At 41.6% G+C, this 21,321-nt stretch overlaps 1 protein-coding gene across 2 annotated transcripts; it reads left to right on the forward strand.

The window, feature by feature from the left end:
• The first annotated feature begins 8 nt into the window (after positions 1-8).
• LOC306647829 (ATP-dependent RNA helicase DDX19A) lies at positions 9-20,739 on the forward strand. 2 transcript variants are annotated; one of them, XM_079117369.1, is made up of 12 exons: positions 9-203; positions 3,101-3,149; positions 4,400-4,450; positions 5,860-5,995; positions 9,195-9,287; positions 11,072-11,174; positions 11,526-11,640; positions 14,160-14,337; positions 14,575-14,812; positions 15,864-16,026; positions 16,486-16,677; positions 17,112-20,739. In XM_079117369.1, exons 1-12 carry the CDS (start codon positions 147-149, stop codon positions 17,171-17,173), a joined length of 1,437 nt encoding a protein of 478 aa, XP_078973495.1. In that variant the 5' UTR covers positions 9-146; the 3' UTR covers positions 17,174-20,739. The 2 variants fall into 2 exon arrangements, with proteins under 2 accessions (XP_078973495.1, XP_078973496.1); XM_079117370.1 differs by lacking the exons at positions 9-203; positions 3,101-3,149; positions 4,400-4,450 and adding an exon at positions 6,426-6,486 and having other exon boundaries at positions 5,949-5,995.
• The last annotated feature ends 582 nt before the right edge of the window (positions 20,740-21,321 follow it).

The following is a 21,321-nucleotide window of genomic DNA, read 5'->3' on the forward strand; positions in this document are numbered from 1 at the left end:
CGGCATGACAGGAACTGACGTAACTTTCGCGCTCCGCCACTTCCGGTCCGCGTGAGTGGCATCCCGCGCCGACTGAGGGCTGGAGAGTGATATTGGCGCGCTGTGCTGTGCAGGTTTCCACAAGTTATTCTCCCTCCTCCAGGACCATGGCCACCGACTCGTGGGCCCTAGCGGTGGACGAACAGGAGGCGGCTGTCAAATCGGTCAGTGGCTTTAGGCGGGGAGAATGCGGCAGGGGTCCCAGTGGATTCTGTTTCGAGCCCAGGAAGCGCCCCGAGTTGGGCAGGCCTGTGCCCAGCACGCTCCTGGAGTTCGCCATGGGCAATCTCTTAGTCGCGTTTGCTCCTAGGAAGACACTGGTATCGAGTTTTGCATCTTTATCTGGGTTAAAGTCTTTATCCTGTGGTAAATCAGCGCTTGCTATGTGGCCTGGTTTCCTGTACTTGCACCTTTTGTCCTTAAGATTATAAGGAAAGGCAAATGCAGATGCTGATTTTTTTCCTCCTTGTGTTATGTGACAGGTTTTTCTTCTCTCTCTCTCTCTCTCTCTCTCTCTCTCTCTCTCTCTTTTTTTTTCTTTTAGTGATCTTGGGCTATTTTATATTTAACTATTCTTGGATCCACGTTTAACATGTTTGGCAGTTTGTAGCAGAGTAACAGAGTCAGGTTTAGATTTAATGTTTCAGTCAATTGCAGATGTTGTAGGAAGGCACTTACAAATTGTTTCTCTGATGTCTAAAGTGACATTTAGTTTCATATATTGGTCTTTTCTTTGGTGAGGGGGAGACTAAGGATTGAACCCAGGAGTGCTTAACCACTGAGCCACATCCGCAGCCCTTTTTCATGTTTTATTTAGTGACCAGGTCTTGCTAAGTTGGTTAGGGCCTCTCTAAGTTGGTGAGGCTGGCTTTGAACTCCCAATCCTCCTGCCTCAGCCTCCCGAGTTGCTGGGATTACAGACTTGCGCCACTGCACCTGGCCTATCCTCAGTTTTTAAAATTTTCACTTACTATTAGTAGTAGTAGTACCAGGGGTGCTTAACCACTGTGCCACATTCCTCATCCTTTTTTTGTTGTTGTTGTTGTTTTGGGTGCTGGGGATCAAACCCAGGGCCTTGTGCTTGCAAGGCAAGCACTCCACCACTGAGCTATCTCCCCAGCCCCCTCATCCTTTTTTATTTTTTATCTTGAGACAGGGTCTGGCTAAGTTACTGGGGCAAGACTTGAACTTGCTATCCTCCTGCGTTGACCTCCTGAGTTCTTGGAATTATAGGCATACCTGACAAGCCTTATATAACTTTTTAATGCTTAAATTGCATTTTTTTTTCTCCAGCCATCTTTATTGCTGTGGAAGGATTTGTCAGCAGGTATTTGAAATGGAGGAAGCCCAGTGGAGTATAGGAAGCATCTTCATAGTCTAGAATGAGAGAAATGCTGTGAAAGTGCCAAGGATAATATGATAAATGAGCTCTGAGCAGTGAGTAGAAAAATCAGGTGTGCTTTATGTGAATTGTTTATTAGAGAATGAATCAGGTTTGACAGGGTGGAAGTAAAAGGCATTTTAGGAGGAGAAAATGCACCAAAGTGTTGGACTCGCCTACGATACAAGAATCAGAACTAATTTTTGCTGCAGCTTAGGTTATTAGGTTGAGGTAGAGGCAGTATAGAAAATATTGCAGGGAGTCTTATTTGGAACTTAACTAAGAACTCAAAGAGGAAAAAAGCTTTATTTGGTGGATTTGGGGATTTTTTTAAAATTTATTTTTATTGTAAACAAATGGGATACATGTTGAGATTTTTTATAAAAGGATACTGACAAATATATCTGAGGGTTGGCAAGATATATTGGACTGCAGGGAACAGAGTATGGTAGAAGAAATGATGCATAGAGGAAAGGAGATCAGTGGGGAAGTTATTCTGATAACTTAGAAGTAGAGGGTGTATGTTGAGCCATGGAAGTGAAGATGAGGTGACAGAATCAAAAAATACCATGGGGCTGGGGTTGTGGCTCAGTGGTAGAGTACTTGCCTAGCATGTACGACGCACTGGGTTCGATTCTCACATATAAGTAAAATAAAGGTCCATTGACAACTAAAAAATATTTGAAAAAAAAAAAAAGAAAAGAAATACCATGGAGGTAAGCTAAGCAGGATTTGCTAACATAATAGGAAAAAAAGAGAAGGGAAACAGTATCAAAGCTTACTGTGTTCAACCTGGATCTCATAGGCACTGTTAATAAAGCGCTAGTAACAGGAATGAGAAAGTAGGAGGAAGGATAGATTTGATATAGTGAATGGTGAATTCTGATTGAATGTTCTGAATTTGAGGAAAGGTGACATCTTGGTAAGCATCTCATAAGAGTCTCCTGAAGTTTCCAGGTTTGATGATTTGCTAGGATGACTCATAGGTATATTCAGTATATACTTATACTTTCAGCTATGATTTATTTCAATGAAAAGATAGGAAGTAAAATTAGCAAAAGGAAAAGGCTCCAGAGGCAAAGTCCAGAGGAAATCAGGTACAGTCTTCTAAGAGTCCTCTGCCAGTGAAGTCTGTAGGATGTGCTTAATTCCTCCAGCAACTAATAGTAATAACATGCATAAAGTGTTGTCCCATATGCCTGTTGTAGACTCAGTGCTTAAGGTTTTGTGTTTTTTTTTTTTTTTTCCCTTTTCCTTTCTTTTTTTATTCTTTATTATGGTACTGAAGAATGGACCCAGGGACTCATGCATGCTAGGCAAGCACTCTACCACCGAGCTACATCACCAGTCCTTTTATTTTTTATTTTGAGGCAGGGTCTCATTAAGTTACCCAGGCTGGTCTTGAACTAATGCTTGTCTTGCCTCACGCTCCCAAGTTTTTAGGAATATTTGCTTGCATCACCATGTCCAGCTATCCTTCCTTTCCCAAGGCTATTGAAGATATATGAACATTTTTGCCAGTACTTTCAGCAATTCTGCATTGAGCAGAACAGACCAGCTCCCTGAATATAGTTCTGCAGTAGTTCTTGCCAAACTTTCACTAGAGAGATTCTCTTTTGTCCAGAGGCCTTCCTTTGCTTAGGTCATTTGCTTACTCTGTTTCTTTTTATTCCTATTCAGATGAGCAGTTTACAGATCAAGGAAGAGAAGGTCAAACCAGATACCAATGGTGAGTCATTAGTAACCATAGGCTGGGTACAAGTGACACATGTACACTCACATCTATAGCAAGCCATGGCTCTTTCCTTCATTGTAATGTTTGGCAAATGAGGATGCTGGAATTGAGAGCCCTAAATTAGGGTTCATTACTGAAGGGGAGTATATCAGTTTTTAACTTTTTGAAAGTATGTCCAGTTTAAAATTCAAGAAGTATAGAAGTATGTTAGGCGTCCTTCCCATGCTGCTCCAATATTTACCCTGCTCATTCTGCCACGTGTGTTTATTTTCTGGGCCTGCCCTAACAAGGCATCACAAAGCTGGGTGGCTTAACCCACACCAGTTTATTGTCTCACAGTTTGGGAAACTGGAATTCCAAGATCAAGGTGTCAGCAAGGTTGGTTTCTTCCAAGGACTATGAGGAAGACCCTGTTCCATCACCTCTCAGCATTCTGGTGGTGTGCTTACAGACTTTGATGTTCCTTGGATTATAACAGCATCACCCCATTTCTGCCTTTGTCTTCACCTGGCATTCTCTTTGTGTCTCATGTCCAAGTACCACACACCTGCCCCCTTTGTCAGTACTGGAGATTGAATCGAGGGCCACAAGCAGGCTAGTCAAGTGCTCTGCTACTGAGCTGTATCCCAGCCCTAAGTTTCCCTTTTATAAGAAATTATTTTTATTGGATTAGGGCACACTTTAATAACCTTAGCTTAACTTTTTACATCCTCAGTGACCCCCATCTCCAAATAAGGTCTCATTAGGAGGCACTAGAGGTTAGGACCTGAGCATATGAATTTTGAGAGGACACAGTTGTACCCATAATATGTCCCATCCCATAAGTAACCACTGTTCTGGATTTTTAATATTCTTCACAGGTTCTTTATATAAAGCAAATACAAATTTAGATTCTCTCTCCCTTTTTTGCCCTGTCACCATAACAGTGTTTCATCAAACTTTTAGAATTTTGCCAGTCTAAAAGGTAAAAATTGATGGATTGTGTTTGCTAATATAAAGCTATATTATATTAGCATTAACTTAGTATAAGTCAGAAGTGATATACTCTGGTCACTAAGTTAGCTTGAATTTTTAGGTATTAAAAATTTCTTGTACACTTAAAGAATTCCTGGATATAAAATCCATTAAACATAAAGAAAGGCCAGCTATTTTATTTGGTCACTTAAATAAGTTTTAGTGTTTCTGTTGTCCCATCTTTTAAGTTTAATATTTGCCTTTCTAGTGATGAGCGTTTTCTTGTGTAGGTGTTATCAAAACCAGTACCACTGCAGAGAAGACAGATGAAGAAGAGAAAGGTAACTACTTTTTGAAGCCCTATGGCAAGAGATGGAAGATGAACTGGTGCTTGCCTTCCTGGAGTCAGAGGCTGAGTTATGAGATCAAGTTGAAGAGGAAGACCCAGCAAAGGAGATTGAGAAGGAGCAGTCAGTGAGATAGAGTGAGAATCAAGAGCATCAAGAGCATGATGTCCTGGAAGCCAGAGAAGTGTTTCAAAAGTAGGGTGTCACCTGTAGGTAATAAGGTGATTAAAAGAAGAACTGGAGCTGTGGGTGGTACTACCTTTCTGTAGTCCCAGCTACTAGGGAGGCTGAGGCAGAAGGATCACTTCAGTCTGTGAGTTTGAGGTCAGCCTGGACTACATGGCAAGAGAGCCTGTCTCAAAAAAAAAAAAAAGAAAGAAAGAAAAAAAGAAAATAGAAATTGACCATTAAATTGATTTCAGTGTGGAAATCATTGTTGAACTTTCCAAGAACTATTGAGGTCAAGTGGGGAGGTTTTTAAAAAAAAAAAACCAATCAGTGTACATTGAATAGAGGGGAGGGCGAGAAAGTAAAATCAATATAGACAACTCTTTTATGGAATGTTCCAGAAACTGGAGTAGTAAACTGGGACAATAGTTGATGGGAATGTGGGGTAAAGGAGGAAACACATTTATGAACACAGATGTTAAAACAGGTTCACATGCTCCTAGGAATGGTCCAGTAGAGGGGAAAAGTGAAATGCAAGAGAAAATGGTGAGAAATATCCTTGTGGGCAGGAAGGAATAGGAACTTTCAGACAAGCAAAGGCTTAGCCTTAAGGGCACAGGCTTATCTAGGTATAGGATGGGAGGTGGAGGATAGGTGTGCAGATGTGGGTGGATGTGTAGTTGTGGTCATGAGAATGTGGAGAGGTTAAAAGTTTGAGAAAAGAGTAGTTATAACTGAATCTTTGAGAAGAAGAATGAATGAGTGGACAATGGAAACAGACTTGCTGGACATGTTGTTGCACACCTGTGATCCCAGGAATTTGAGAGGCCGAGGCAGGAAGATCACAAGTTCAAAGCCAGCCTCAGCAACTTAGCAAGACCCTGTCTCAAAATACAAAAGGGCTGGGTTGTGGCTCAGTGATAGAGCACTTGCCTAGCATATGTGAGGCACTGGGTTTGATCTTTAGCACCATATAAATAAAATAAAAGTATTGTGTCCATCTGTAACTGAAAAAAAATTTAACTAAAGGGGGTGGGGTGGGGATGTGGCTCAGTGGTTAAGTGCCTTTGGGTTCAGTCCCTGGTACCAAAAAAAAGGAGACTTGTCAGTGTGAGTGTTTTTTTCCAGCCATGCTTGGTTGCCCAGCTGCTGGAGCAGAGGGGGAGAATGGGCTCTTAGAAGGGTGGGGTTTGACTGGTGAGTATGGAGAAAATCTGCTGGTTTCTTCCTGACAGAGGACAGAGCTGCCCAGTCTTTACTCAACAAGCTGATCCGAAGCAACCTTGTGGATAACACTAACCAAGTGGAAGTCCTGCAGCGGGATCCCAACTCCCCGCTCTACTCAGTGAAGTCTTTTGAAGAGCTTCGACTGTGAGTATTTATTGCTTTGAACAGCTTTTCCTTCCCCGCTACTCCCCTATAAAACTAGTACCTAGTACCTAAGAGGTTCTTGTGGGAATTTTACTTTTTCCTTTTCTTTAAAATTTTTTAATGTATTTACTTCTCTGAGTAGGTAATAATGCACGATTCAAAAGTGAAAAAGTATGAACAAGTTTACAGTGATGGTCTCCCACCCCTTTCTTGGCTACCCAGTTCTCTTGGTTGAGATTTTTTCAAGACCGTTTCTTGTGTGGCCCAGGCTGACCTCCATGTCCTTGGCTCAAGGGAGCCTCCCATCTCAGCCTCCGGGAAAGCTGGTATTAAAGGTGTGCACCTCTGGGCCTGACTTTCTTGGTAGAGATTTTAAATGCCACAAATTTATTCATCATAGCTGAAAGTCTTTTTTCTTTTATGCTCTTAGAACTTTCAATAAAATATTGGCTGACAGGTGATTTCTGGATATCAGGAACATTTCTTATTAGGTAAGCGCTTTTGTTAGATTGTAGGGTTTATGGTCTTAAGAACAGTTTATCCGTGTTTAGAAAGTTCGTGAAAAGAGCCTGGATTCTTAGAACCTAGAGCAGAAAGCAACTTTTATCAGTTCTAGATTTTAAGAAAAATCCAGAATCAACCCTGTTTCTTTCTTAGCAAGAAAGCCTTTTAATGTCATTATTTTAAAAGGCAGAGAATCATGAGAGTCATTCCACATGCTTTGTTTTCTTTGGTAAGTTAGTAGAATGGTATTTATGGATGATTGCTTCATGTACATGCTACTGTGCAGGTTTTTTCGAGGAGTACATCACATACCTACCATTCTTTCTGTCTGCCAGCATCCAAATCATAGACAGAAAAGAGCTGGTGAATAAGAATGTGGTGGAATAAATGGATTATTTGCCTTTGTTCAGAAAAATCTAGTGAGCCCCTATGGGCAAATAGAGGCCAAATTCCTGCTGCCTATTACCACTGAGTAAGACACATTGAAAATAAGAGCTAACTAGTTGTTAATGAAATGTGTTAGTCAGCTTTTTGTCACTATGACAAATACCTGAAAATAATAACTTTGAGGAAGAAAAATTTATTTTGGCTCACAGTTTCTGAGGTTTCAGTCCATGTTTGACTGGCTTCATTGCTTTGGGCCTGAGGTAAGACAGCATCATGGTAAAAGGGAGGAGGAAAGCTGCTCAGCTCAGGGCAACAGGAACCAGAGAGAAAAGGAGAATGGAAGGAATCACTGATAATATATATTTCCCAAGGACGTACTCCCTGGTGGCTTACTCCTTCCCACTATGTCCCATCTGCCAACAGTTTCATCATCTCCCAGTAGTCCATTAACATTATTAACCCATCAAATGTAATCCTCCAGTAAGGTTAGAGCCCTCTTCATTCAACAGTTTCCTAAAAAAGCCCTACCTCTGGACTTTCCTGCATTCGGGGCCAAGTCCTCAAAACACAAGACTGGGGGACGTCCCAGGTCTAGACCATAACATGAAGTAATTGTGAAGAACAGGTTTTTTTAAACTATAACTTTTAAGGTTTTCAAGAAATTAGACTTCTCCCAGCCTTATCAAGTTTGTGAGACCCTGTCTGAAAATAAAAAATTAAAAGCGCTGGGGATGTAGCTCAGTAGCAAAGCACCCCTTTATTCAATCCTCAGTACCAAAATTAAAAAAAAAATAACAAGTTCATTCTGATTTAATTGTTGGAAGTCAGAGGAAGCAAAGGACAGAACATAGGTCACCTAATGTCCTTGGGCTGTTTTTTTGTTTTGTTTTGGTACTGGGGATTAAACCCATGGGGGCTTTACCAGTGAGCTATATCCTCAGCCCTTTTAATTTTTTATTTTGAGACAGGGTCTCACTAAGTTACTTAGGGCCTTGCTAAGTTGCTGAGACTGGCCTCCAACTTGGGATCCTCCTGCATCAGCCTCTCAAGTTTCTGGGATTACAGGTGTATGGCACCATTCCCAACATTTGGACTGTTTTATACCTAAAAGATTTGAAATAATCTGCAAAATAAAAGAAAAATAATGATCCACTGAAAGCCGTTGAATTATGTGAATCCCAATTAGGTGGTGACTTTGTTCTTTGATAACTAAATTAGAAGCTGCTTCCCCCCCCCCCCCCCCAAACAGAAAACACCAAATGTTTTGTAAAAGTTCTTCATGTCTCAGAACCAATATGTGGCAGCATTTGCCTTTTAGAGAGCCTATTAGCCTCCAGGGAGGGCTTAGAGAACAGAAGTCTTGATGTGGTTTGACTTTTCTTCAGAAACAGTCTCATGTGGTTTTTGTTAAACATCCTGTCGATTTACAGATAACACAGAGCTCATTGTAAATACAATGTAAGTATAGTTTTAGTTTATATCTTTTGTGTAGGTACTTATATAAGAAGTTGGTGCTTTTTTATTTTTGATTTTGACTAAACATAATTAAAGTCTAAGCATTTGTAAAATTCAGTCTGATAACTGAACTTACCTATCTGTTCAACATTAGCTATTAGAAACTGACTTAATCAATATTCTTACCTCTTGGTTGTCCATTGTATTTGCATAGCTGGCTTTGGAAGGACAATGGAATACAAAAGGACTGTGATTTAATTTTTTAATTTTTCTGCAGTGCTAGGGATTGAATCCAGGACCTCACAATGCTAGACAAGCACTCCCATCTGTGAGCTACATCCCCAGCCCTTATGGCTCAATTTTTTTAACATGTGCACCAACAAATAAAAACTGAAATCCATTCTCTGAGAAGATTTCTACATCTTAGCAATGTAGCAAGTAGTGTTTATTTTTAGACATTTCTTTTATAATTTATTATGCTATGAATTAGTAAATACTATTGCTGTATCCAGGGAACACTTGTCATCCAAAACCAGTCGGATTTATGGGTCTGCTAAAAGCTTGAATTTCTCCAAGAAAGGAAATTAGTCTTTTTATTTTATGAATTGTATAATAGTTGCAGATTAAGATTTAATACAATTAGAACAAATTTTAAAATATATTTTAAAAAGATTTGGTAGGGAAAGATGGTGGTTTGAATTGATTTTTGAATAGTGTTTTTTAAGGCATCAAAATATGTCTTATAGAGGTAGAAGGTATTATTCCTTGCTAGATGTAGGAAAAGATAAGATTATAGGCCTCTAAAACAGCTTCAACTACTTGAAACCCATCCTGTCTCTGCCTTTCTTCCTAGGAAACCACAGCTTCTCCAGGGAGTCTATGCCATGGGCTTCAATCGACCATCCAAGATACAAGAGAATGCATTACCCATGATGCTTGCTGAACCGTGAGTGCAGACCCAAGGCACCTCTTCCCAAGCTGGTTTAACTGAAATGTTGCCCACACAGCTGTTATTGTTTCTGAATACAAAATGGATAGTTTGGGGCAACATGTTTCTTTTGGAAAAAAGCTTGGGCAAGTACAGAGAGAAACATGGATTTAGGCACAGTTCCTGTCTTTCCCATTTACCAGTAGAAACTGATAGTGCTTTATTTTATACAGTTTTAAAATTTGGGATGGTGGTGGTTGTTATAGGGAATTGAATCCAGGGGTGTTCTACCTCTGAGCTATATCCCCAGCCCCCCCACTTTTTTTTTTTTTTTTTTTTTTTTTTTTTTTTTTTTGAGACAGGGTCTTGCTGATTGCTGAAGCTGACCTTGAACTTGTAATCCTTCTGCTTCAGCCTCCTGAGTTGCTGGGATTACAGATGTGTGCCACATGTCCAGCTAAACTTGGGTTTTTAAAAATTATTTAAAATTTTTCGACATTAACAAAGGAATTAGGAAGAATACCAAGAGCCTTAGCCAACTAAGATAGCCTTACCTTGCCAAGTAATAAAACATAAGTCCAGTTGATAGTCAATGCCCCATCTAACTGTCCCTTCATGTCCTCTCCACTCCCTCCAAAATGAGCTCCATCCTGAAGTGCATCATTGTCCTTTCAGGTTTCTTTATATTTTCACTAGATGTGTATGTGTCGCTAAGATGTTGAGGAATAGTTTATATATTATTAAAGTTTAAAGAGTATCCTACTCTATACAGCAACATTTTTAGCCAAACATTTTAGTTTTCTTTTTTTCTTTCTTTGGTTCTTTTTTTTGGTGGGGGCAGGTACTGGGGATGAACCCAGGGGCACTTTCCACTGAGCCACATCTCCAGTTCTTTTCATTTTTTATTTTGAAATAGGGTTTTACTATGTTGCTTAGCCTAAGTCGCCTTTTTTTTTTTTTTTTTTTTTCCCATTAACAAAGAAAAATAGCCAGGCATGTTTATAATCCCAGTGACTTGAGAGACCGAGGCAGGAGAATTGAAAGTTTACTGAGACCATGTCTCAAAATAAAATTTAAATAGAAGGACTGTGAATATAGCTCAGTGTTAAGAGTGCTTGCCTAATATGTGGGTGGCCCTGGTTTCATCCTCAGTACTGAAAAGAAAAGAGGTGAAAAGAGAACATGCAGAAGGAGCCAAGATCCAAGACCTGGGGGCACATTATGGCTCAGTAGAAAATGGGAATTTGTCTGGCACAGATCTGCTCTGTACTTTGGATTTCCCTGGAGCTCTTGGGATATAAAACTAGGGCGCTTTAGCTATGCTAGAGTCAAGAATGAGGATTTGTGTATGTGTCAACCCATCTAAAACAATCATTATTTCCTTTACTATTTAAGTTTTTTAATATCATGTGAAAAATGTATTAAAGTAATTTGTGTTCAGTGCAGAAGATATAGATCATATTGAGAAGCATAAAGGGTATTCCTTCTACCCAGAAAGAACATTTTGATTCTTTATTATGTTTAATCAATATTAATTTTTTAATTAATTTTTTAAATATTTTTAAATTTTACAGATATTTTGATTCATTGTACACAAATGGGATACAACTTTTCATTTCTATGGTTGTACACAATGTATATTCACACCATTCATGTATTCATACATATATATATAGGGTAATACTGTTTCATTCTACTGTTTTTCCATTCCCACCCCCTCCTACCCCCTTTTCCTCTACACCCTCCAAAGTTCCTTCATTCTTCTCTTCCCCTAATTTATTTTTTGTTCTTTGTCAATCCAGTCCACAGAACCTGATTGCCCAGTCTCAGTCTGGCACTGGAAAAACAGCTGCCTTTGTCCTGGCCATGCTTAGCAGAGTAGAACCAGCAGATAGATACCCTCAGGTGAGGGCTTGGAAACCTGGGGGCCCCCTTGCCTTCTCTGGGAAGGACTGTGCCATCTGGTGGGAGGATTAATGAGAACCCTGACCTTTACTGACAAACTAGGCCATGGCTCAGGCAGAACAAATTAACACATTAGGCCCAAATCTAGTAGAATTCATTTGGAAGCAGCAGCCTTAAGCAGTGGCTTACAAAGACCTCCACCATGGCAGGGCTCCCTACTGAAGATTTCAGTCCATTGTTGGAAAGTGGGGAGAAAGTGATTCCCTGCACTGTTCAAGTCATGATAATAGCATACTTGTATTGGAGCCTATTTTCTGTTACTAAACTCGTCCTTTGTGATTTTTCTGTCAGTGTCTGTGCCTCTCCCCTACATATGAGTTGGCACTTCAAACAGGAAAAGTGATTGAGCAGATGGGCAAATTTCATCCAGAACTAAAGCTTGCTTATGCTGTTCGAGGCAATAAATGTGAGTATGAGGAATGAGACCTAAACGGTGAGGAATGGGGGAAGGTAGCTGTGTATTCAGATTTTGAAGCTAATGAACATATTCAGTTTTGTTTTGTTTGTTTGTTGGTATTCATTTCTTTAGATCAGTCACCCTAGTGCCCAACTGCATTGGTTTGAGTGAATCTATTTAAATACTTGCTGATGTGTAAGCTGTACTTTCTAGTCTCCTGCCCCAGTCCTAGGAATCAGACCCAGGGCCTTGCATATGCAAGGCAAGTGCTCTACCATTGAGCTACATTGAGTTCCTCTTTAGTTTTAAAATAAGGTTTTAAGTTGTTAAAAAACTAAAAGCTCATGAAGTTCCTAAAGTCCTGAGTTCTTCATTGAGAAGAACTCAAAATTTTGAGTTTGGCATCCATAGTTCTGAATCTACCTAGTAAAGAGGGGATGGTAGATTAGGGACAAATCCAGTCCATTAACTGTATGTACTAGCCCCAAAAAAGAAAACTCATAGCATGTATAGTTCATAGGGTCTTACTCAAATCATAAATCCTTCCTTCAATTCTTCTGTGTGTTCTGCAAAATATAATGTAGAAAGTATGGGTTAAAGTGAAGAGGGGAGGGTAGGAGGATTTGAAACATCCATTAGGAAATGGGTCATTAGAAAGTATCAGAATATGTAAAACTTCTACAAATCAACAAGAATACAATTACTCTACTAGGAAAATGGACAAGAGAGGCCCAATTGAACAGCCACTGCACAAAAAGAAATTCACATGTCTAATAGACATGAAAAGATGATGAGCCTAAATTGGGCTTCTGGAAAACAAAGAAATGGAAACCCTATGCCCCTCTAAGTGGGGCAAAAATTAAAGTATCTGATAATACTAAGTATCACCAAAGACAGAATTGAAGTCTACACACACTTCTGGCAGGGAGTATACATTGGTATAGTCACTTTAGAATACAGTTTGGCATTACATAGAAAAATTCAAAAGAGTTGGGCCCAGTGGCCAAGTTACTGTAATCCCAGCAACTTGGGAGGCTAAGGTAGGATGCTCACAAGTTCAAAGCTAGCCTCAAAATAAAAAATAAAGAAGGTCTGGGGATGTGGCTTATGGTTCAGCACCTCCGGATCACTCCCCAGGACCCACCCCCCCCGTCCCCCCCGCAAAAAAGAAAACAAATTGATGAGAGATATTCCCTTGATTCCCTTGTCACCATCAGTCAAGCTTTTTGGTTTCACTATTCTCTTACACTCCTCAATACTATTGAGGATACAAAACATTTTTATTTTTTGTAGGTTGTATTTATTGCTATTTGCCATGATAGAAGCTAAAACTCAGAAACTTTAGAGGTATTTATTAATTTAAAAATAACAGCAAATTCACTACATTAGTATAAATATTTTTATGAAAAGTATATTTCCAATATAAAATTAGTAAGAATGACATTATTTTACATTTTTTGCATATCTTCTTGTATTTGTTCATGTGTGTGTTTATTTATTTATTTACTTATGCAGTGCTGGGAAATTGAACCCAGGGGTGCTCTTCCACTGAGCTACACTCCCAATCCTTTTTTTCTGTTTGAGTCAGTCTTACTTTGTTACCCAGGGTGGCTTCAAACTTGTGATTCTCCTGTAATTTTCTATAAATTACTAACTTTTTGTGGTAATGGGGGTTGAATGCAGGGATATTCTACCACTGAGATAAATCCCCTTCCCCTTTTATTTTTTATTTTGGTACAGGGTCTTGCTAATATGCTAAGGCTGGCTGTGGTCCTCCTGCCTCAGCCTCCCAAGTAGCTGATAGAGGCATGTACCACCACATCTGGCTTTTTTCACTTTCAATAATATGTTTTGGAGATTATTTCATCTCAGTTCTTAAACGCCTTTGGTGTCATACATTGGGTATATCTAATCTTACTCACCATGTTCTGTGTGTATTCTTGCACATGTTAACTTCACACATACAACTGTAATTGCAGGATTAATTTCTAATAGTAGAAGTGTTGGTCAGAGGGCACATAAATTAGAAAATATGATAAATGCTTGTATCAGTTTCAATTCCAGCCAGCTATAGTTTAGAATAATGTAGTACTTTTTAAATTAAAGAGCTCTGTACTTTAGGAAAATAAGCTACACAATAGAATGTGTAAAGACCAGAGAATGGAGCAACAAACTGTGCCAGGGATCCTGAAACTCACAACTACCAATTAAAGAAAAACTGTGAGTGAACTATGGGTGAGTGCATAGTAGAAAAGAAAGAAGAGTAATGATAAAGAGAGTTGTATCGTGTTAAGTTTAGGAGAAAGTAGAACATTTATCAAGGGTCCATGGTATGGAATTTAATCCTGGCCACAAAGCCGTTCTACCCATTTCAAATTAGAAGAAACTAAGACTTGAAGACAACACTCAGGTGGGTTTGAAATCTGAAATTAATTTTTTCTACTAGTCCTGGAGGGATAGGCAGGGCTCTGATTTCCAGAGCTGGCTTAGCCTATGAAATACCCACAGAAAGCATCTCGTCTCCACAGTGGAAAGAGGTCAGAAGATCAGTGAGCAAATTGTCATTGGTACCCCTGGGACCGTCCTGGACTGGTGCTCCAAGCTCAGGTTCATTGACCCCAAGAGGATCAAAGTGTTTGTTCTGGATGAGGCTGACGTGATGATAGCCACCCAGGGCCACCAAGATCAGAGCATCCGCATCCAGAGGTAAGATCTGGAGTGAGGAGGAAATTCAGATGCCCCTCTTGCTTCTGTTGCATTCTTTACTCTAATATTTGAAATGGTAATTGTTTGGTGCGCCACTTCCACATCAACACTGACCATCTTCCCAGCCTGGGTTGAAAAGGAGATGTGCGATCCCAACCCACTTCTGTGGCACCCTGGGTCTGCTTCTTCTCCCTATCCCAGGAATGCCATTTAAAGTTTCTGGGTCTCGCCTTGCAGGATGCTGCCCAGGAACTGCCAGATGTTGCTTTTCTCTGCCACCTTTGAAGACTCTGTGTGGAAGTTTGCCCAGAAAGTGGTCCCAGACCCTAATGTTATCAAACTGAAGCGTGAGGAGGAGACGTTGGACACCATCAAGCAGTACTACGTCCTGTGCAATAACAGAGACGAGAAGTTCCAGGCCTTGTGCAACCTGTATGGAGCCATCACCATCGCTCAAGCCATGATCTTCTGCCATGTGAGTAGCACCTGCAGGGCTGCCCCCGCTCCCTTCCCAGCCAGCTGCACCTGTGTGCTGAGGAAGACCAGGTTCACACTGTGTGAAATTGAAAAGGAAGGCTATGACAATCACCTGTACCACACCCCAGACATAGTCTCCTCAGGTTCTTGAGTTCTAAGGGGAAGACTTTGTGAACAGCTGACTCCTCTTTGATACTACTTCTTAGAGGTTGCTGGGAAAAAAACCCAAATAACATCCAATGAAATAACTTTTAAACATTAATGTTAGTGACTACTTAGAAATGAAGGTCTTTGGCTCCATCCACACTCACCCTGGATGAAAAAATAACACCTGTAATCTCAGCTACTTTGGAGCCAGAGGCAGGGGATCACAAATTTCAGTCTGGGAAACTTACTGAGTTTTAAATTTAATTTAATTTTTTTTTTTTTTTTTTTTTTTTTTTTGAAAGGGCTGGGGATTTGGCTCAGTGATAGATAGAGCACTTCTCTAGCAATGTGTGAGGTCTTGGGTTCAATTCCCAGTACCGCCATCACTAAAAAAAAAAAAAAAAAAATCATCCCCCCAAAATTATACATTTGACCACATTATGTTGTTATGTCATGGGCATATAGGAATATATAATAAATGAACCCCACTATTATGTATATCTAGAAACACATCAATAAAAATATGGAAAATAGAATCAGCTGTTTCTTCTCATACTTATCTGTACTTTATTTGGGGGGGGGGGGGGGACAGAGGAAGTACCAGGGATTGAACTCAGGAGCACTTGGCCACTAAGCCACATCCTGATCCCTATTTTTTTTTTTGTTTTAATTTAGAGGCAGGGTCTCACTGAATTGCTTAGCGCCTCGCTTTTTGCTGAAGCTAGCTTTGAACTTGCAATCCTTCTTGCCTCAGCCTCCCAAGCCACTGGGATTACAGGTGTGCACCACTGTGCCCAGCTGTTTCTGTGTGTTTTAATGGCAATAAGCCATTGCAGGTTTCTTAGTTGTTTTTTTTTCTCCCTCACATCTTTTCATTTAAAACAATTATTTTTTCCTTTCAGACCCGCAAAACAGCTAGTTGGTTGGCAGCAGAGCTCTCAAAAGAAGGCCACCAGGTGGCTCTGCTGAGTGGAGAAATGATGGTGGAGCAGCGGGCTGCTGTGATCGAGCGCTTCCGAGAGGGCAAAGAGAAGGTTCTGGTGACCACCAACGTGTGTGCTCGTGGTGAGCAGAGACCTCCTGGAATGCCAGGCTCAGGGTCCCAGCCCTGTTAGAGATGTCCTTGTATCCAGGAGACTCAGATGGTCTCTAGGAGCCATCTGGGGCTGGTGGGGACAATCCTTTCCAGGAGAGATGGGATTTCCATCAGGTGATGGGAATTACATAGAAGGCAGCAGTCCTGCCTCAGTAGAAGGAGACACCAGGCTCTGCCTGCTCAAGATGGAGCGGCTCTTGCCGGGGCGTCTCCAGGTGTTTGGCTGTATCTTCAGACACTTGTGTGTGTAGCAAAGACTTGCCTTCTGACTTCATATTTTTTAGCACCTGCCGGGTTCTGCTACAGGCCCATATGTGTCCTCTCTTGTGCTCACACCCCAGAGGTGACCTGCCCCAGACTCTCCACCAGAGTGGGTGCGTGTGGCTATGTCACCAGCCCTGACTCCTCTGTGTGCCTCCTTCGTGCAGGTATCGATGTTGAACAAGTGTCTGTCGTCATCAACTTTGATCTTCCTGTGGACAAGGACGGGAACCCGGACAATGAGACCTACTTGCACCGGATCGGGCGCACTGGCCGCTTTGGCAAGAGGGGCCTGGCCGTGAACATGGTCGACAGCAAGCACAGCATGAACATCCTGAACAGAATCCAGGAGCATTTTAGTGAGTCCTCAGAGGGTCCCCTGCCCGGCACCCTCTTTGTGGTGGAGGTAGGGAAAGGGGAGGTTTTTCCCTGGCCCAGAGAGGCCTTTGCCCCTACGTGTGCTCCCTCCCTTCCCTTTACATCCGGCTGGACAGATGGCCTCAAGGAGCATACCTGGAAGGCTCAGGGCTCAGGGACTCTAATCACCATTCTCCTGTGGCCAGGCTGGGGGGCCTGGGCTCTTGGATGTTGGTCAGGGCTCCCTGCTCAGGCTCTGGAAGCCTTTGGGGTTAAGAGGAAGGAGCACTGTGGTGGCCCAAAGAGTGGCCCATTCTTGGGCAGGGTCCTGTGTCTTCCCTCTTCCTGCCACACCATCCTGTGAGTGATGCAGCTGCATCTCCATGGCAACCCCACGTTGGTCTCTCTTCACATCTTTCTTCCTCTCCACCCCCAGATAAGAAGATAGAAAGATTGGACACGGATGATTTGGATGAGATTGAGAAAATAGCCAACTGAGAAGCTCTACCAGCCACTGGTGCCGGCCCATGGGGCTGCCCCTGCCCAGGAGATGAGTGCTTTCATGGCAGAGGCCTCAACTGTCACCACAAAGACAAAGGCATGAGGAGAGAAGCTACCTACCTCACTTTAAATTACGTTTGGACTGGACAAAAAATTTGTGCAAATAATAGGAGACGGTTGAAATTTTGCATTTTTGGAAATAGTCCTCCCTTCCCCCCTTTAAACCATGATTTGTCCTGTCCTTATAGCAATCTGGTTGCTGATGGCAATCACTTACTCAAGGCCTCCCTGTCTACTCTCTTTCTGGGGGTCTTAGGACCAGCCTCCAGCCCTGAAGAAATGAGAGAGGTATATGTCCTCAGGAGAGGCAGGGCAGGACATGTGTGTTGTCTGCCCCCATGGGTGGAATGAAGGGAATGGTGGGGACTCCTGCGCTGCCTCTTCCCCATACCTGTCATGAATGTTTCTCCTACCCTCAGGCCATGGTCCTGCTGGTTGCTTTACCTTTGCTGTCTGTGGTGGAAGCTCTCCCTCTTTCTCCCTGATGAACGCCATGGCTCTTTTTGTGAACTTGAGATTTGGGAAGAAGCATTGAAGTTGGTGAATCAGGCTTTGGAGAGAGATTGTTCTGGCAGGGGTGGCCAAATTCTTTGAGCATCTGGGCCTGCTTTCTCCTTTCCATTTCTACAAACACTGTGGGTCCTGTTTGTGGCAGCCAGGAGACTTAGAGGTTTTCTGAACACATGCTTGGCCCAGTTACCTGGTTCTTATCCCTAGGGTGTCATGCTGTGCCTGGAGCTGAGCAGCAGTTTGGAAAGGAAGTGTGACCAAGTGAAACTCTATCCTGTTATCCATAATAATGGACTTTATGGGTACTTAATTCATACATTATCTGTATGAATAAGGGCAGATAAATTATATGCATCATTCATTATAAGAAATTTTAAAAGTATGAGAAAGGCTTTACTAATCATGATTTGTTATTTGTATTTTTCTGCTTATCAGACTAATATATGCTCATTAAAAATATGTGCGTCTATATACAATGTGAAAGTGCTCCCTGACTCCCTCAGTAGGGGGTCATATTGCCTTCTATGCAAAAGCCAACTCAACTCTGTTTTGCAGAGGTGTATGCTCTTTGTGCAGTTATGCAACCTGCTTTTTCACTGGTTATCATATCTTAGACATATTGACCCATCCAGCATACATATATCTACTTCACTGGAAAATCGCTGTCACTCCAGCGTGTAGCTGTCCTGCCATTTATTTCCTGGTGCACCCAGTGATAGGCATTGGAAGTTTCCAGCAGACAAGGTTACCCACAGTTCCACAGTTAATACCTTTGTCCTTGTCTTGGATCATTGGTAAGAATTTCTCTAGGATATATTCCTGGAAGTAGAACTGTTGGCTCAAAGAGTGGACGTCATAATACATTGCCAATTATTCCTGCCAGAAAGTTTTTACCTATTTGTTATTGCAGTAATACGGAAATATTTATTTACTTTTACCTGCTTGCAAACTCAAATTTTAAAACTGCCAGTCTGGGTAGCAAAACCTGATTATGTCATTGCTTTTTTTTTTTTTTTTTTTTTTTTTTAAATCTACCGAGACTTGGCAAATTTACAGTTTATTGGATAATTTTATTTTCTCTTTCTGAAAGCTGCCCATTCTTGTCTCACTGTTTTATTATTGGGGTAAAAGTTCTTAGTGGGTTTTAGCTACCTGTTTATGCTGGAGAAATAAGACTTTGTCTTAAGTTGTGGATGTTTTCTTAGTGTTTCTTTAAAAGTTCATTTTTTTAAACATGCCACACAAAAAATTTAATTATTCTAAGTGGGTAGGGATGGAACCCAGGGCCTTGTACACACTAGGCAAGTGTTCTACCATTGAGCTATCCCCAGCCCAAAAGTAAAATTTTAATGTTAGATTCCATTTTTATTTTAAGAAATTTGGATTTTACGTCATACTAGAAAATTTTTCTTCATACTATAAAAAATTTACCCAGGGGCTGGGGCTGTAGCTCAGTGACAGCACTTGCCTAGCATGTGTGAGGCACTGGGTTCAATCCTTAATACCTCATAGAAATAAATAAAGACATGCTGCCCATCTACAAATATGAAAAAAAAAAATTATTTTTAATTTTGCCCATATTTCCTGTAGAGACATCCTTGGGCAATAAACTTTTTCAGTTCTTGTTGAATAAAATGTCATTAGCTGAACCAAGCTTGTAATCCCAGCTATTCAGGAAACTGAGACAGGAGGATTGCAAGTTCAAGGCCAACCTGGGCAATTTGGCAAAATCCTGTCAAAAACTTTTTTAAAGGACTGGGTGGTAGCTCAGTGGTAGGGTGCTTGCTTAGCGTATGCAAAGCTCAGGTTTCCATCCCCCCCCAAAAAATCTACGCAGATGCGTGAGTTGCAGTCCCAGCTATTCTGAAGGCTGAAGCGGGAGGATCACCTGAGTCCAGGGTTCAAAGGGCCAGCCTGGGCAACATAGTGAGGCCTCATCTCAAAAACAAGTCATTGTTTTGTCCACTGTTAGGCTGTGAGAGATTTTGGTTCCATAGAAGGTGAGTGTGTGGCACAGCTGTGGGTGCATGGCCAGAGTCATGGCCCCTGAGTGAATGGATAAAAACAGAAAAGGTCTCAGTGCAGTTGTGAAAGACTGAGGGTCTGCCTGGGGATGTGGTGCAGGAGAGAGGCTGCAAGTGTGTGCCTTGAGGTCAAGTGTGTCCACTGCACAGCTGGAAGTGGGGGAGAGCTTCAGAGAAGAAGGGGTGAGGGTGGAGCAAGGTTGCTGCAAGACCAGGAGGCAAGGGGAAGTGGTGTGGTAAGGGGAGACAGGCCAGCAAGGGAAGTGGAGTGGGAGGGGAGAACACAGGAAGCCAGACAGTAGAGCAACAGTTAAGATCTGCTCTGAGCTACAGGGCAGTGATACACAGTGCAAAAACAAAACCACCATCTGATTGAAACCAGGTGAGTTTCTGTGGACTAGCAATGGAGCAGAAGTGCCAAATGGTAAGCAGACCTGAAGCTGACACACTTGCTGGGCCCAATCCAGAAGCAGACTATGCTGTCATATAACTGCTCTGGAGGCCAGATGCAAGCAGGCCCCCTGATTGGAGGCAGCTCAGACAGTACTTCCCCTGCCACTGTTCAGGGAGGCCACCCATGTCTTACTTAATAAATTTATGTGTTTATTTGAATTATTATTTGGGGGTGGGTATGAGGGATTGAACTCAGGGGCACTCAACCACTGAACCACATCCCCAGCCCTATTTTGTATTTTATTTAGAGACAGGATCTGAGTTGCTTATCATAAGGCCATTGCTGAAGTTGGCTTTGAACTCCTGATCCTCCTGCCTCAAGCCTCCTGAGCCACTGGGATTACAGGCGTGTGCCACCGTGCCCATCCTATTTGAATTATATTTTGTCATGAATATGCATTACTATCTTAATTTACAAATAGGTCAAAATCATAGCAAAGGATGGCATTCAGACTCCTCCAAGTGCAGATACTACATGTTTTTCCTACTTCACAAGCTCCTCCCTGTAGAGAAACTACTCCCAGAAAAAGCCTACACTATTCTCAGGAGCAGAAATAGGAAAGGTGCATTATTCTCAGGAGCAGACTAGAGGAAAGAAGTTCATTCTGTATTTGCTGAGGGCCAAGCTGCCCCTGGTACTAATGGTTCAGCAAGCTTCAGGGGCAGAGTTTTGTGTTACCCAGGCATAGACTCATCACAGAAGATGGTTTTTTGTTGTTGTTGTTGTTTGCTTGGTTGGTTGTTATTTTTTTTTTTTCTTTTTTCTGAAAGAGTAATGAGAAGGAACATTGATTTTTAATTCACATTCAAAAAGGAATAATTTGACTTTTGAAAATATAGTTTTGGGATTTTATCCTTCTCCTCAGGTAACAAAGAATGATGTTACTTCACTGAATAAGTCACAGAAGGTAGCTCCTTGCCTGCTAAATGGTAGACTGTAGCTGTTCCCGTGGCAGGTAAGATACTTAATTGCTTCCTTCCATCCCTTTGGAATGTAGCCAGTGTGCTTGCCAGTATGTATCACCCACCCCACCCTAGGCCATAAGGCTAAAGTCACCTCTCCAAGGAGCCTGCTGTGCTGTAGAGTGTACTTATTCC

The sequence above is a fragment of the Sciurus vulgaris genome (assembly GCF_902686455.1).
Source record: "Sciurus vulgaris genome assembly, chromosome: 17".
Lineage (NCBI taxonomy): Eukaryota > Metazoa > Chordata > Mammalia > Rodentia > Sciuridae > Sciurus > Sciurus vulgaris.